The sequence below is a fragment of the Trichosurus vulpecula genome, chromosome 1 (assembly GCF_011100635.1).
Source record: "Trichosurus vulpecula isolate mTriVul1 chromosome 1, mTriVul1.pri, whole genome shotgun sequence".
NCBI classification, from domain to species: Eukaryota; Metazoa; Chordata; class Mammalia; order Diprotodontia; family Phalangeridae; genus Trichosurus; species Trichosurus vulpecula.
The window spans coordinates 87,123,423-87,136,863 of NC_050573.1; the positions used below are offsets into that span (position 1 = coordinate 87,123,423).

General features: G+C 45.2%; 1 protein-coding gene across 1 annotated transcript in view; it reads right to left on the bottom strand.

Moving 5' to 3' along the window:
* The window catches only part of ADGRB1 (adhesion G protein-coupled receptor B1), a 220,641-nt gene that overhangs the window by 174,955 nt on the left and 32,245 nt on the right, over positions 1 to 13,441 (bottom strand). The window contains exons 2-3 of the mRNA XM_036741341.1: positions 4,663 to 4,821; positions 1,382 to 1,489 (exon numbers count right to left, since the gene is read on the bottom strand). Of these exons, the coding sequence (XP_036597236.1) occupies positions 1,382 to 1,489; positions 4,663 to 4,821 (267 nt within the window). The remainder of the gene's footprint in view (positions 1 to 1,381; positions 1,490 to 4,662; positions 4,822 to 13,441) is intronic.

Sequence of the window (13,441 nt, forward strand, 5' to 3'; positions counted from 1 at the left end):
GGTGGCACAGTGGATAGAGTGCTAGGCCTGAAGTCAGGAAGACTCATATTCCTGAGTTCAAATCCAGCCTCAGATACTTACTAGCTGTATGACCCTGGCCAAGTCACTTAACACTGTTTGCCTCAGCTTCCTCATCTGGAAAATGATCTCGAAAAGGAAATGGCAAACCACTTCAGTATCTTTGCCAAGAAGACCCCAAATGGGGTCAACAGAGAGCTGGATATGAATTAAAAAATGACTGCACAGCAAGAGTAGGTGGCACAGTGACAGAATCTAGAGGTCAGGAAGACCTGAGTTTGAATGTTGCCTCAGACACTTAATAGCTGTTTGACTGCTGGGTAAGTCACTTATGTCTGCCTCAGTTTCCTCAACTGTAAAATGAAGATAATAGCACCTACCTTCCAGGGTTGTTGTGGGGAGCACACGAGATATACATGTAAAGTGCTTTGCACTTTATATGGAGCCTTAAAATGCTATATAAATGCTAACTGCTGTTATTAACACTACTTTGAATTGAAAAGGACCACAGTATGTATTTTGACTTGATTTGTAGAATCTTGTCTAATTCTTCCCAGAATTTTTCCAATTCTTCATCCTCAGCAACAGATGTTGGCACACAAGTTTTCATTGTCCTCATGGGTTTTTTAAGCTGGCGGTCATGATGATTACTGCATGTGGAGATGACTGAGTATGCCCATCCTCTGGGTGCATGAGGAAACCAGCTCTGCCAGACCACCGAACCGATGCTTTAAGGGGAACCTATGAGCTGTCTTTCTATCGAGTTTCAACTTCCTCGGGCCTTCTGCCTCACTCGTAAAGAGAATGTCAATGCCAACGTGGTCCAGTTCCTCCAGTCAGACATCAACTCATTGGTTGTCAGGAAAAGATAGCGCGCGTATAGCGCCAACAGTTAATGTTTATAAGCAGTCTAAGAATAATAGTTCTGAGTCCCCTCTGCCCCCCTTTCTGCCCCCCTAACACCACAATGGTGAAATATGGATAAAAATTGCACCTACCTCACATAAGGGGCAAATGAAATAATATCTGTAAAAGCACCTAGCTAGCACCTGGCACATGATAGGTACTTAGTAAAAGTTTATCCCTTCCCTTAAATAATTTACCCTGGCTCAACCAGACTGCATATATTCAGGATGGAATCTTAACCAGGCCTCCCTGACTCTGAGGCCATCACTCCCATCACTAGACTAGACCATAGCTACCGACTGCATTCTACTTCCCTTGATTCTATCCTGGGAAGCCTCCTAGCGATGAGCCTCCATAGACTTAGCTCTACATGGAAGAGACTCACCCCCAAGCCATCCCCTGGCCTTGCTCCACCCCCTGCTCCATGAAGAAGCCCTCTTTACTTTGGTCCTCTTACCTGTCTGGGGGGATGGGTATCCAAACTGCTGCAGGTCATCAGCTTCCTCTCGCCTTCGGGTGTCTGTGGACCTCAAAGACTGACTCCTAGAATTATATCTTCCACTGGCTATTTGGGAGGAGAAATGGGGAGAGAGGGAGGGAGAAGAAAGAGAAGGTCAACATACCAGATCTGCCATTGGCCCAAGTTTCAGCCTCTCTGCCCTCCCTGATATTCCCCCCACCCAGGCAAGGAGAGTTTGGTCTTGTCCTCAGACAGAAGGCTCCCTGAGGTCAGAGGTGGGCTTTTCCATTTTAGACTAGGGACTCCCCAAGGTCCAAGGCAGTGTATCCCCCTGAGCCCAGAAGCCCCCTGAGATCAGGGGCCTTGTTTCCCTTCATACCATACCCTGGCCTAGAATTCCCCAAACTCCTCCTGACAAGACCTGCTGAGTCTGGCCTCATGACCAGGAAGGTTCATAAAATTTAAAAAAAGAAGAGACAAAAGCCCACACAGCGCCATTCTCATTATGATTTGATTTAACATTATGGAAGGATTTAAAAAATGCATGAAGTCATTAAGGTCGATTATTAGAGAAATCTCATAAGCTGAGACTGAGGCAGGGGGAGAGGGAGCCCCTCTGGGACGAGGCTTGTTCGAGGCATACCCCCTATCAAAGCAGGTCTCAGAAGATACAATCTGGTATAGTGGAATGAGCCCTGAACTGTGAAATAGGACACCTGGGTTCCAGGGCTGTTTGAGTTACTCAGCAGAATCCTAGACTATCAGAGCTGAAAAACCTTAGAGACCATCAAAAACAGGGATTCTTAACTTTTTTGTGTCCATGGAGCTGCTGGGTGGTCTAGTAAAGCCTGTGGACCCTTTCTCAGAATGATGTTTTTAAGCGCATACAATAAAATACATAGGATTTCAAAGGACATCAATTCTACTGAAATACGGTTATCCAAATATTTAAAAAAACAAGCATAGACTCCAGATTAAGAACCTCTGATCAAGGAATGAGAGAGACTCATAGAGAGGAAGTGATTTGGCCCCAGGTTACACAGAAGATGGTTCATTTGGAGCCAGTGTGAAACAGGGATGGTCCTGGTCCTGGCACCATCACTGATGTGAACAGCCTTGAATGGATCACATACTTTCTCTGGGGTCGAGCTTCTTCTTCTGTTAAAGTGAAGAGGCTTAACTGGAAAAAAATGTTGTTTACTGTTTCTTCTAGTTCTCTCATTTGCCCCTATGAATAATCTAGAAGTCATCTCAGGGATGGGTGACTTTTTGTTTGTCTGTTGTCAGGGGATGCTGATATTTTATAACCTGATGTCTCTAGAAGCAGGGCTGGGTACATGTGAACATAGATGCTGGTTGGAGCCTAGGAGTGCTGGACATGGAATTTGTTTCCCCACAGATAATTCATAAGGTATTTAATACACTCATGCATAATTGAGAGTTAATTATGAAAGAGGATGCTATCCCTTTATTATTGTTGAAAAAAAAAAGCTGCTTGTGGAAGGGGGGAGGGGGAGGTCCAAGTATCATCCTTCAAAATATCAGGAATAGGCTTGATGCTGATTTTCTGAGTAGAGGAAGACAATAAACCAAAAGGCCTCAGAATTAGAGGTGACATGATTCATTGAAAGGGGTTCTAGGTCTCAGTTTCTTTATCTGCAAAATAGGGAGTTTGACTTAACCTCTAAGGTCTCTTCCGCCTCTGTATCTACGATCATGTGATCCTCCAACTAATCAATAAAACTCAAGATTTAGGCATCCAGGTCATGATAGTGTCTCCTCCCCCATGGAGTCATCCTACCTTTCGCAGAACTAGCCTAGGATGGGTATGGGGCGGTGGGGTCAAGATTTGGTATCCTAGGGCTAAAATGTCCCAGGCCCTTTCTTACCCCAAGACTTCTCCCCATTCCCTAGCAATCTACTGCATTTTTCCTGGCACCCCATAATTCCTCTCACACATCCCAACATTCTTCAGCTCCTCTTTCATATTCCATACCTCTGTCCCAACATTCCATAATTCAGACCCAATATTATCCAGCCCAGAGTCAATGTCCTGCAACCCCTCTGTAATGTTAATGGGAAAATATTCCCCACCCACTAATAGGCCTCAAGTGGAGCCTATTAGAGGAGGGACTTGCCTAAGGAGGAGCTTGCTTAGGGGGAGGCTTGCTTGTAGGAAGGCTTTCACAGCTTTTGGTACTAAATTGATTAGGCACTGAGTCAGGAGGGTTGTGATGCCTTCTGGCTCTGAGAAGTGTATGGATACTCTGAGTTGGTATTTTGCTTTGGGGGTTAGCTTATGAGAAGGATCTTTTGATTCCCTGGTCAAGACTCTGAGTAGCCCTATGTTCAGACTCCCAACTGCTCAGATGTAAAGGCTCTCTCAATCTGGTGGTGTATATAAAACGTATAACAATATTGCTTTGATTCAGGCAGTCAGAGCCCTGTCTGTTGGTCTTTATGCTAATTCCTCTGCTTGTATTTTCTCTGACGGTCAAGGTGTTGACCCTTCCCCTGAACTAGTGAATGTAATTAAAAGTAGGATTGTTAGCCCCTTTTTGAGCAGTCTTTCCTAGAAAAGCAGATCCAAGAACCTGTGCTAGCAGCCATCCTGGGTATGCTAGGGTGCTTGCTGCTACACCTCCCTCATATTACATGGCCCCATCCCAACAATCTATAGCCCAAATCCAACAATCCACATTTTCTGCCCCAATAGGCTTCAGCTCCTCCATATCCCACCATCCAGTCCCAACATTCCCCCACCAAGAACAAACACTCCAAAGTCATATCTGCTTTCACTGACAAGTTCTAGCTTCTAGTTAGACCAAAGAAGCCAACTCTCCTGAATCTAAGCTTCTACAGACCCTCCCCAAACCTTTCATTCTCTGCCTGATTCTTCTCTGCCTTCCTATGTTCCACCTCATATTACCCAACCCTTTTCTATCAGTAATTTCCTAAGATAAGGTGCTAGGCCAAAGCTGAAAGTGTCTGAGTTTTTTATTCCAAATGCTGCTTTCACATAAGAAGGAAAAGAGAAAGCCCAGGTTCTCAGAACGTTCATTAATAATAGTTCTCATTTGTACAAGCATCCAGCTTCATAGTTTACAAAGCACACCTCTGAGGGAGGTCTTGACGATTTTATCGTCCTCATTACCCAAAAAAAAGAAACAGAAACCTGAGGGATGCTACAGGGAAGAAAGGTAAACTGATGCCCATAGTGAGCTGAAAGAGACAAAGTGAAGGGCATGGGTGGGGGGGGGGGTAGATAGATAACTTACTATTGCATGCCTTTCTGTTGCACAAACGGCCCTCCTCAAGGACACCCTCACAAGCTGCACCATGGCCAGGGAGGGCCAAGCATGTTCTCTTCCGGGTCTGGAGCCCTCCACCGCAGTCCCGAGTACAGTCTCCCCACAGGGACCAAAGGTTCCAGCCACCTAGGCAGCAGAAAACAAAAATTCAGAAGGTGAAGGCATTCAAGGTCTTATTACAGAGAATGGCAGGAGGTAGAGGTGGGGAGAAAATAGATGAAGTAGAGGCCTGTGCCTAGCCTCATTAAGCTATCCTTCCCTCCAACCCCAGCCAAATAAGAAATCTTCCTTTATCATTCCCACTCCCACCCCACCAATCCTATGCCTCTCATCTTCTTCAAGAGCTGGATCAAAAAATTCCCCTCCTCCTGGAAGCCTTCCAGGGATTGAACCCCAAACCCCATAATGAACACTACCCCTCATCTCTTTAAAAGCCAGGGCTCCCTTGACTAGACTAGACTGTGTTCTAAGATACCCTGGTGTTCTCAGCAGTGTGAATAGGAGTTTCCTCAGAAAATGTTTGTACTTAGCAGTATTTTCGCCTCAAAAAGATTAAAGACAAAATTATATATGTATCCTAAATACTTATTACCTACGGCAATATTCCAGGGAGAAAATAGGCTTAATTTCCTCTGTTTGGATCCAAATTTTCCTAAACTCCCTCCCCACACACATCCAGACACTTTATCCTGGGGGTGTTTTAGGCTTCCAAGTACCCATGGACAAGCATTTATGATTTTCATAAACATATTTCAAGCCCTAAAGTATTCCACTGCCAAATTAGTTAAGGGAAATGTTATCTTAAGCCCTTATGTAAACATAAAAATTCTAGAATGTCAGAACTGGGAGGTAGCTCAGAACATAAAATATGGAATGTCAGGGCTCGGAGGGAAATTATAACATTGAAAGTAGAATGTCAGGACTGGAAGAGACCCTAGAATAAAGAACATTGGATAATGTAGCTAGAAGGGACCACGAAACAGGGTGTGAGAGCTACAAGGGACCTTAGAGACAGAACGTTGGATGTTAAGGGTTAGAAAGGAAGCTGGGATATGAACATCAGAGCTGGAAAGACCTCAGGGTTACAATATTGAATGCTGAGTTTAAAAGGGTGCAAGAACACAGGACGTCAGAGTTTCAAAGCCTTCTTTTATTCAGAGATCTGTCTATCTACTGGTGGTCTCTACTTCTTGTTCATATGTCTCTCACTACATTGTTATTCTCAGCTTGGTCAAGGAGTACTAGTCTTGCTTCCCAAACCAGAGATCCAGCATCCTCCCCACCACGTCTCCAGAATCCATGTCCCCCATTCCTGGGGGCAGTTGATTCATTCAGCTTTGGAACTTCTGCCTTGGGACTGAGCTATTCTGATTGGTGGGTAACTGAGGGCAAACTCACCTTCTGTAGATGCTTATACCTAGCTGGCCCCAGGGCAGAAAGCACTTCATCCCATTCAGACAACCACCAGGAATTATCTTGCCATCTGTACTTCCTCCACATGCATTCCCCTCTCTCCAACACACACACACATACACACACACACACACACTCTCTCTCTCTCTCTCTCTCTCTCTCTCTCTCTCTCTCTCTCTCTCTCTCTCTCTCCCCCTCTCCCTCTCCCTCTTCTTTTCCTCCTCTTTCTCCCCCTCTCCACCCCTCTCCCCCTCCCCTTTTGCTCTAGGCCCAGCAATCAGTTACTGTGGAGTGTCAATCAGTTGCTCTATGGATCAACTAACTGTCCTTGGTTGGGACTCCCAATACCAAAATTCCATTCCCTGGTCACTGCTCCCTTGTAGGACCACCTTAAGGGCAGGCAACATTTCATATTTGTATTTGTGTTTCCAGAACTTAGCACAGTACCTGTTTTAATAAAAACACTTTTCATTAATTCATTCATTCAGCTTTCATGTCTCTTTAGCACATTCCTGATTATTTACCATCCTAGGGCCACAGGGTCATCCTGACAAAGGGAAGAGGTTTAGCTTCTCAGTATCCTTAGAGATGTATTATTTGTTCCATTTGCCTTCTCTCCCCCAATTGGATTGGACTAGGATAAGGAGGGAAGGATGGAAAGGAGTTAGGGGATCATCCCTAATGCAGAATCGGAAAGAGTTAAAAGACAGACTTCAAAGGTCACCTAATTCAACCTTTCACCCAGGATAGGAATCCCTTCCTCAGCCTTCTTAACAAAGTTATGCTTGAATACCTCCAATGACAGCAAGCTCACTATCTACAAAAGCATCCCTTTAGGGTACAGTTCTTATTATTAGGAAGTTCTTCCTTTTATGGAGCCCTGCTCTGTTCATCTGTGACTCACATCCCCCTCTCCTTAGATCGTAGGTCTTTTCTTTAGAGCCAAGCAGAAGAAGCTTTACTTTGCCCAACAAGAGAGCTCTTCAGATATTTGACAAGAGCCATCACATCTCCCATAAGTCTTCTTTTCTCCAAGAGAGAACTGACAATCTGCTTTGGTGAATCCCAGAATGGTTAAGATCCAAGGTTAAAGGTGGGACCATATCTTCCCCCAAGGGACCTTGACCATCAGAGCTTTATAAGGTCTTTTCTAGATAATATTCCGCCCTCCCTTTAAGCCCCAGCATGGGATCCCCCAGTTGAGGATTCAAAGCAGAAGGTTCTAGACCTTCCTCTGGTCAAGGAGAGCTAAGGAATGTAGGGTCCCAGAGGCCAGCATAAACAGTGCCATTACCTACAAAGGAAAGAGGTGGGAATCTGTTGGGGGATGAGAGACCTAGAATCACAGACCCAACTGGCAGCTTGGAGGGACCTCAGAGGTCATCTAGTTCCTTTGGTAGCAGGGGAAACAAAGGTCGGGGAGGTTAAATGAATTGACCAAATTAACACAATTAGGAGGTGTCTGAGTCAGGACTAGAACCCAGGTCTTCTGAGTACAGATCTAGTGATCTCTCCTGTACATCACACTGACCCCCTGGGAGAGGCCTGGAGCTCGACTGGGAAGGAAGCATTCTTTGGCCTAAGGGATGGCCTTATACTTCCCTTCCTTGGATCTTGGTTTCATCCTCTATTTAAAACAGACAGAACAACCCCCTGCCCACCTTTATCTTCAGGTTGTTATGAGGATCATATGAGAAGTGGAAATAGTTTGTCAATTCCCATAACTAAGAGAAGGATTATCACCTAGATAGACACCTACCTGCATGTGTACCTGTGGGCATGTGCGTGTGCGTGTGTGTGAGCACGTGTGTGCATGAGCTCTCAAACAAGATGACCAACCGTGGTGAAGAGCACTATCTCACACACCCCCTCCCCTGAAACCATCCAGCATGACCTCCCTGGCTGCTCCTGAATCTGAGATGGGGGCAGAGCAGGGTCTGGCATCTCCATCTGGAGCAAAGCGAGGCCCCGTCGTGCCTGAAGGCCTGTCCAGCTGGCATGGACCATGCGCCAGGAAGGCCACTCTTGCTGTCCCTGCCTCGTACCATCTACAGGAACCTATGTGCCTCCCTCACTTCTGACATCTCCCAGCCCCGGTCCAGACCCGACTCAGTTCCTGTTGTATGGGATAGTTCTGTGCGTCTATGCCTAAACCTGTAGCTGCATCTGTGACTCTCTAGGAGTGTCCGCATTTCTGGGAGTTTGTCTGTCAGTGTGATTGGGCCCTGTACTGTAACTCTGTGTGTGTCTCTCTGTGTCTGTCACTCTAAGGGCTGGTCTCCGTCTGTCTCTCTTTTTGTGGCTGTGTGTGTACTTGAGCCAATGTGTGCAGTGTGTGTGTGTGTGTGTGTGTGTGTGTGTGTGTGTGTGTGCATGTGAGTGTACGTGTGTGTATGTGCAGTGTGTGTGTGTGTGTGTGTGTGTGTGTGTGTGTGTGTCCATAACTGTGTCTGGGTCTGCTCATTTCTGCGTCCCATCTATGTGTACATTTTTCTAAGGGCTTTCTGGTATATGTGCTAGGTGTGTACATTGTGTGTGTATCTGCACGGTGACAGGAGAAGCTGGCCTGTATGTGACTAGAGGGCTGAGAGGGTAAAATGGTGGAATGGGCCATGGAATAGGGGTCATGATGCACTCCATTTACAAGTGCCTACTATGTGTCGGGCCATGGCCTAAGCACTGGAAATGCAAACGAAGCCTCAAGAACAGACAAGTGAAGTTCCAGGCCCAGCTTTGCCATTAAATTACTGTGTGACTTTGAGGATGCTTCTTGCCCTCTTTATGCATTTTTCTCCTCATCTGTAAAATGAAGGAGTCACATTCAATGAAACGTGGATGTCTTCCAGTTTTAACATTCTATATTCTAAGGTTTTTTTTCCCACCTCTGACATTCTATATTCTAAGGTCCCTCCCAGCTCTGACATCTACTGTTCTAATGACCCTTCCAGCTCTGACATCTGCTGTTCTAATGTCCCTTCCAGCTCTGACATTCGCTGTTCTGAGGTCTCTTCTTAGCTCTGATGCTCACTGTTTGAAGGCCTTCCTAGCTCTGTTAAAAGACAGTGTAGTATGGTGGATGTGGTGCTAGAATTGGTGTTTGGACAGGGTTTGAATCCCACTTCTGAAGGTCTCTATAAGTGTGTCCTTTTACCTGAATGTGACTGTGTCTCTGCAAGTTTATTTATTTGTGGACCTTTGAACAACCAGGCCCAGGCCAGCCTCCTACTCGGTGTGGGAGTCCTTACCTGCATGGCCAAGAGCTGATCGCATCATTCTGAGTTTGTTACTTGATCTGTTCAACAGAGACTACGGAAATTACAATGACAAAATTAAAAGACTTTCTAAACTTAAACATGCTGTATAAATGTTAACTATTAGCATTATTCTAAGGACTTTTCCAACTCAGGCAGCGAGGTAGTACAGTGGTCAGTGCACTGGGCCTGGAGTCAGTATGCCCTGAGTTCAAATCCAGCCTCAGATACTTATTAGCTATATGACCCTGGACGAGTCACTTAACTTCTGTCTGCCTCAATTTCCTCAACTACAAAATGGAGATCATAATAGTTAGTTGTTATGGGGTCCAATGAAATAATATCTGTGGAGCACTTGGACCACAGTAGTGCTTCATAAATGCTTATTCATTCCCTCTAAAATTCTATGTCCTGCACTTTAAGGTCCTTCTAGCTCTGGCATGCTACATTTAATAAATTTGTAGTTTGACAAATGCTCTGGTGTGTTCTGAGCCATGGGTTATATATGTAGTATATGATTACATAAATGCTGTGTTCGTAGTAAGTGAACTATGACCCATAAGTCATGTGTAGGTTGTACATATGGTTTGGGTATGCAGTGAGTATGCAGTCTGAGTATGAGTAGAGGGGTACTTCCTCAGGCTGATATTCCACAAAGGAGCCTTTGTTTCCACCCTGAGCTTCTAGCCAGTGTCAGAGATCACTGGCTGAAAATTCCTCTTCCCATTTGCCTCCAGGCTAGGAGATCAAAGGTCATCCCATCCATCTCCCAGTCTGCCCATTCACCTCCACCATTGCCTACCTTATACAGGTTTAGATCAGGTCACTGAACATTGAGCCTCCAGCTTTCACCCTCCCTCTCCCTCCTTAGGTACAAATGTAGAGAGGGAGATGGGAGGAAAAGGAGAGGTGAAGAGGGCCTTATTATAATGATGATAACAATTTACATGTAATTAGACTTTTATGACTACAAAGTACTTTCATCTATATTCCCTCCATTTTTACAATAACAGAATGTCAGAGCAAAAGAAAAAAAAAAAAGGAGAGAATCTCAATTAGAAAGGACCTCAAATGGCCACACCTGAACAGGAATGTGCATTATAACCTTGAAATGTGGTCTCCAGCTTCTAATTAAAGACTCCTAGGGATAAAGATCTCACTGCCTCCAGACAGAGGACCACCACTGCCTTTTGGATGTTTGGAAGTGTTCCTTATAACAAGCCTAAATCTACCTCTCTGAAGCTTGCTCTCATTGTTTCTAATTCTCTTAGTTTCAGTGCCTTCCTTCTGTTGATTTCTTATTTATTTTATGTTGCTTTTTTGTATGTAGTTATTTGCATGTTGTCTCCTCCATTAGATTGTCAGCTCCTTAAAAGCAGGGGCTGTCTTAGCACACCGTGTCTAACTTGTAATAGGTGCTTAATAAATGTTTATTGGCTGATTTCTGCCCTCTGGGGGGTCAATCAGAACAACTCTAATCCCTGTATTCTAAAATAGGCCTTTGAATACCTGAAGACTACTACCATTAGAGACCCACCCATTTCCCCCAGCTAAATTTTCTCTTCTCAGGGGCCCAACAGCTCTAATCCCTAGTAAGTAGGTGTATTCCATGGTCTCCAGGCTCCTCCCCAATCTGGCTGCCCTTCTCAGGTCACTCCAATTTCTCAGTGTCCTTCAGAAAACATGCTGCTCAGAAATGAATGCAATAGTCCAGATGGAGTCTGACCAAGAGCAGATGACAAGGGCATTATCACCTCCCTCCTTCTGGAGTACATCTAGCCCAGCTACCATCTTCTTCCCCTAATTTCCCACTACTGCAGAGCCCACGGCTCAGAGAGAAGAGGTTTGCCCAAGGTCACACAGCAGGACCAGAAGAGAGACCAATCCAGCTGTAAATCTATACATTCCTATAGCTAGGTAAGATGTAAGATCTTTCAGTTCTGATGGTCTAAGGTTCTAGGCATTGTCCAGCAGGGGGTGCTGTGGACGAATAAATCAAGATGCAAGGAAAGTCAAAATTCTTAGCACAGCCTTGATAATGAAGACAAAGAGTATGAGTAGGAGCCTAAGATTTAGAACTGGAAAGAACCTTGGAGGAGAGCATCTGGTCCATCCTTTCATTATATTGATAAAGAAACCGAGGCCTAAAGAATGGAAGTGATTTGTCCAATGTCCCACAAGTGCCGGAGCAGAGCTGGGATTCCAGCCCAGATCTTCTAAGTTCCAAAGCCAGTGCCAGCCAGACACCTGTCACATTGGGAAATCAGGGGAGTCTGTCTCTGGCCTTCTGGAGGAGCTCTGGAAAGCTCGGCTTCCTCTTCTTATTTCTGTCCTTTCCTGTCCTTTGAAGCCCTCTGGCCTAAATCAATAAACATTTAAGTCCCTGCTATATACCAGTCACTGTGCCAAGCTCTGGGAACACAAAGGAATAAAAAGCAGTCCATGCCCTCAGGGAGCTTTCAATCTAATGGGGAAGACAAAACGCAAACAATAGAAAAGCTTTCCACAGATTTGATTTTAGCTGGGTCTTGAAGGAAGCCAGGAGGAAGAGATGGAGAGGGAGAGTATTCCAGGCATGGAGTGCTGAGACAGAAAATATGTCTGAACTCTGGAGAGGGAAGGTCTTCTGCAAAGATCAAAGAGTATGTGGGGGTAGGAGAAAGAGAAAGGGGTAGGGAAGGGTAAGGTATAAGAAGACTAGAAAGTGTGTGGGGGGAGGAGGGGGTTGGATGGGCTTTGAATGCCCAGCAAACAAAGAATATTAGGATGGAGAGAAATCATTATCTCAACTGACCTATCCCTGAAACATCTGTAATATGCCCAACAAATAGTTACCCAGACTTTACTTGCAGATGTCTGGGGGTGGAATGTGGGAAGGGAACCAAGCAAACCTCTGGAAGAAGCCCATTTCATTTTTTGGACAATTCTCATTTTTAGGATGTTTTCCTAGTGTTAAGCCTACATTATCAGCCTCTGCAGCTTCTACCCATTGTTCCAAGTCCTCCCGTCTTCCCCCGCCCCCTCCCCACTCCCTGGGGCCAAAGAGAACCAGTTTAAATCCCTCTTCAATTTATCACCCTTATAAATGCAAATACTGCCTAATAGCCAGCTCTGGGAGCCTTTAAGTCTCTTCCTCAGGCTGAGGCAGTGGGGTGGTGCAGTGGCTAGAGCCAGGCACCCAGAGTCTATAAGACCTAAGTTTAAATCCTGCCTGAGACATTTATTATGTGACCCTGCTAAAGATTATTTCACCTGACCTCGGTTTCCTCACTTATAAGATGAGAATGAAAACACCATTTACCTCACCAGGTGTTTTCTGAAGATCAAATGAGATAACACCAAGTTTAAGACCTAGATAGATGTCAATTCTTCATCTTCCCCACTCCAGTTCCTTCCACGGACCCCAGTCCTAAAATGACCCTTCACCGTCAGCCTCCTTCCCCTGGATGCTCCCTAGTTTATCAGTGTCCTTCCTAAATGCCATTCAACAATGGTTTATAATGATAATCACCCCAGCAGGGACGAGTCACATACTAAACATCTTGGAGTTTCGGTCCTGGAGGAGCTCTTAAGTCTTCAATATGACACATATGAGTCAACATCACAAAATGTCAGGAGTCCAAAGTGCTAGGCAAAGCCGGAGACCGTATGAGGCTGGTGGTGGGAGGGCCGAGGGAGGAGGGCAAGGAAAGTCGCCAGGATACTGTTATGGGGCTTTTAAATTTCCTTCTGTTGTTTGGGACTCGGGACTATTCCTCCTGCAAGTTTTGGTTAATATGAACCTTATGAGATCAGTTAGGTGGCACAGTGGATAAAGTGTCCGGCTTCAAGTCAGGAAGAACTGAGTTCAAATCCAGCCTCAAACACTTACTAGCTGTGTGACCCTGGGCATGTCACTTCACCCTGTTTGCCTCAGTTTCCTCATCTGTAAAATGAGATGGAGAAAAAAATGGTAAACCACTCCAGCACCTTTGTCAAGAAAACCCTAAATGGGGTCATGAAGAGTCAGACATGACTAGAAAATGACTCATCGACAAGATCAAATCCTGTTTCCGACGGGCTGTGAAAATTAGAGCCTTAAA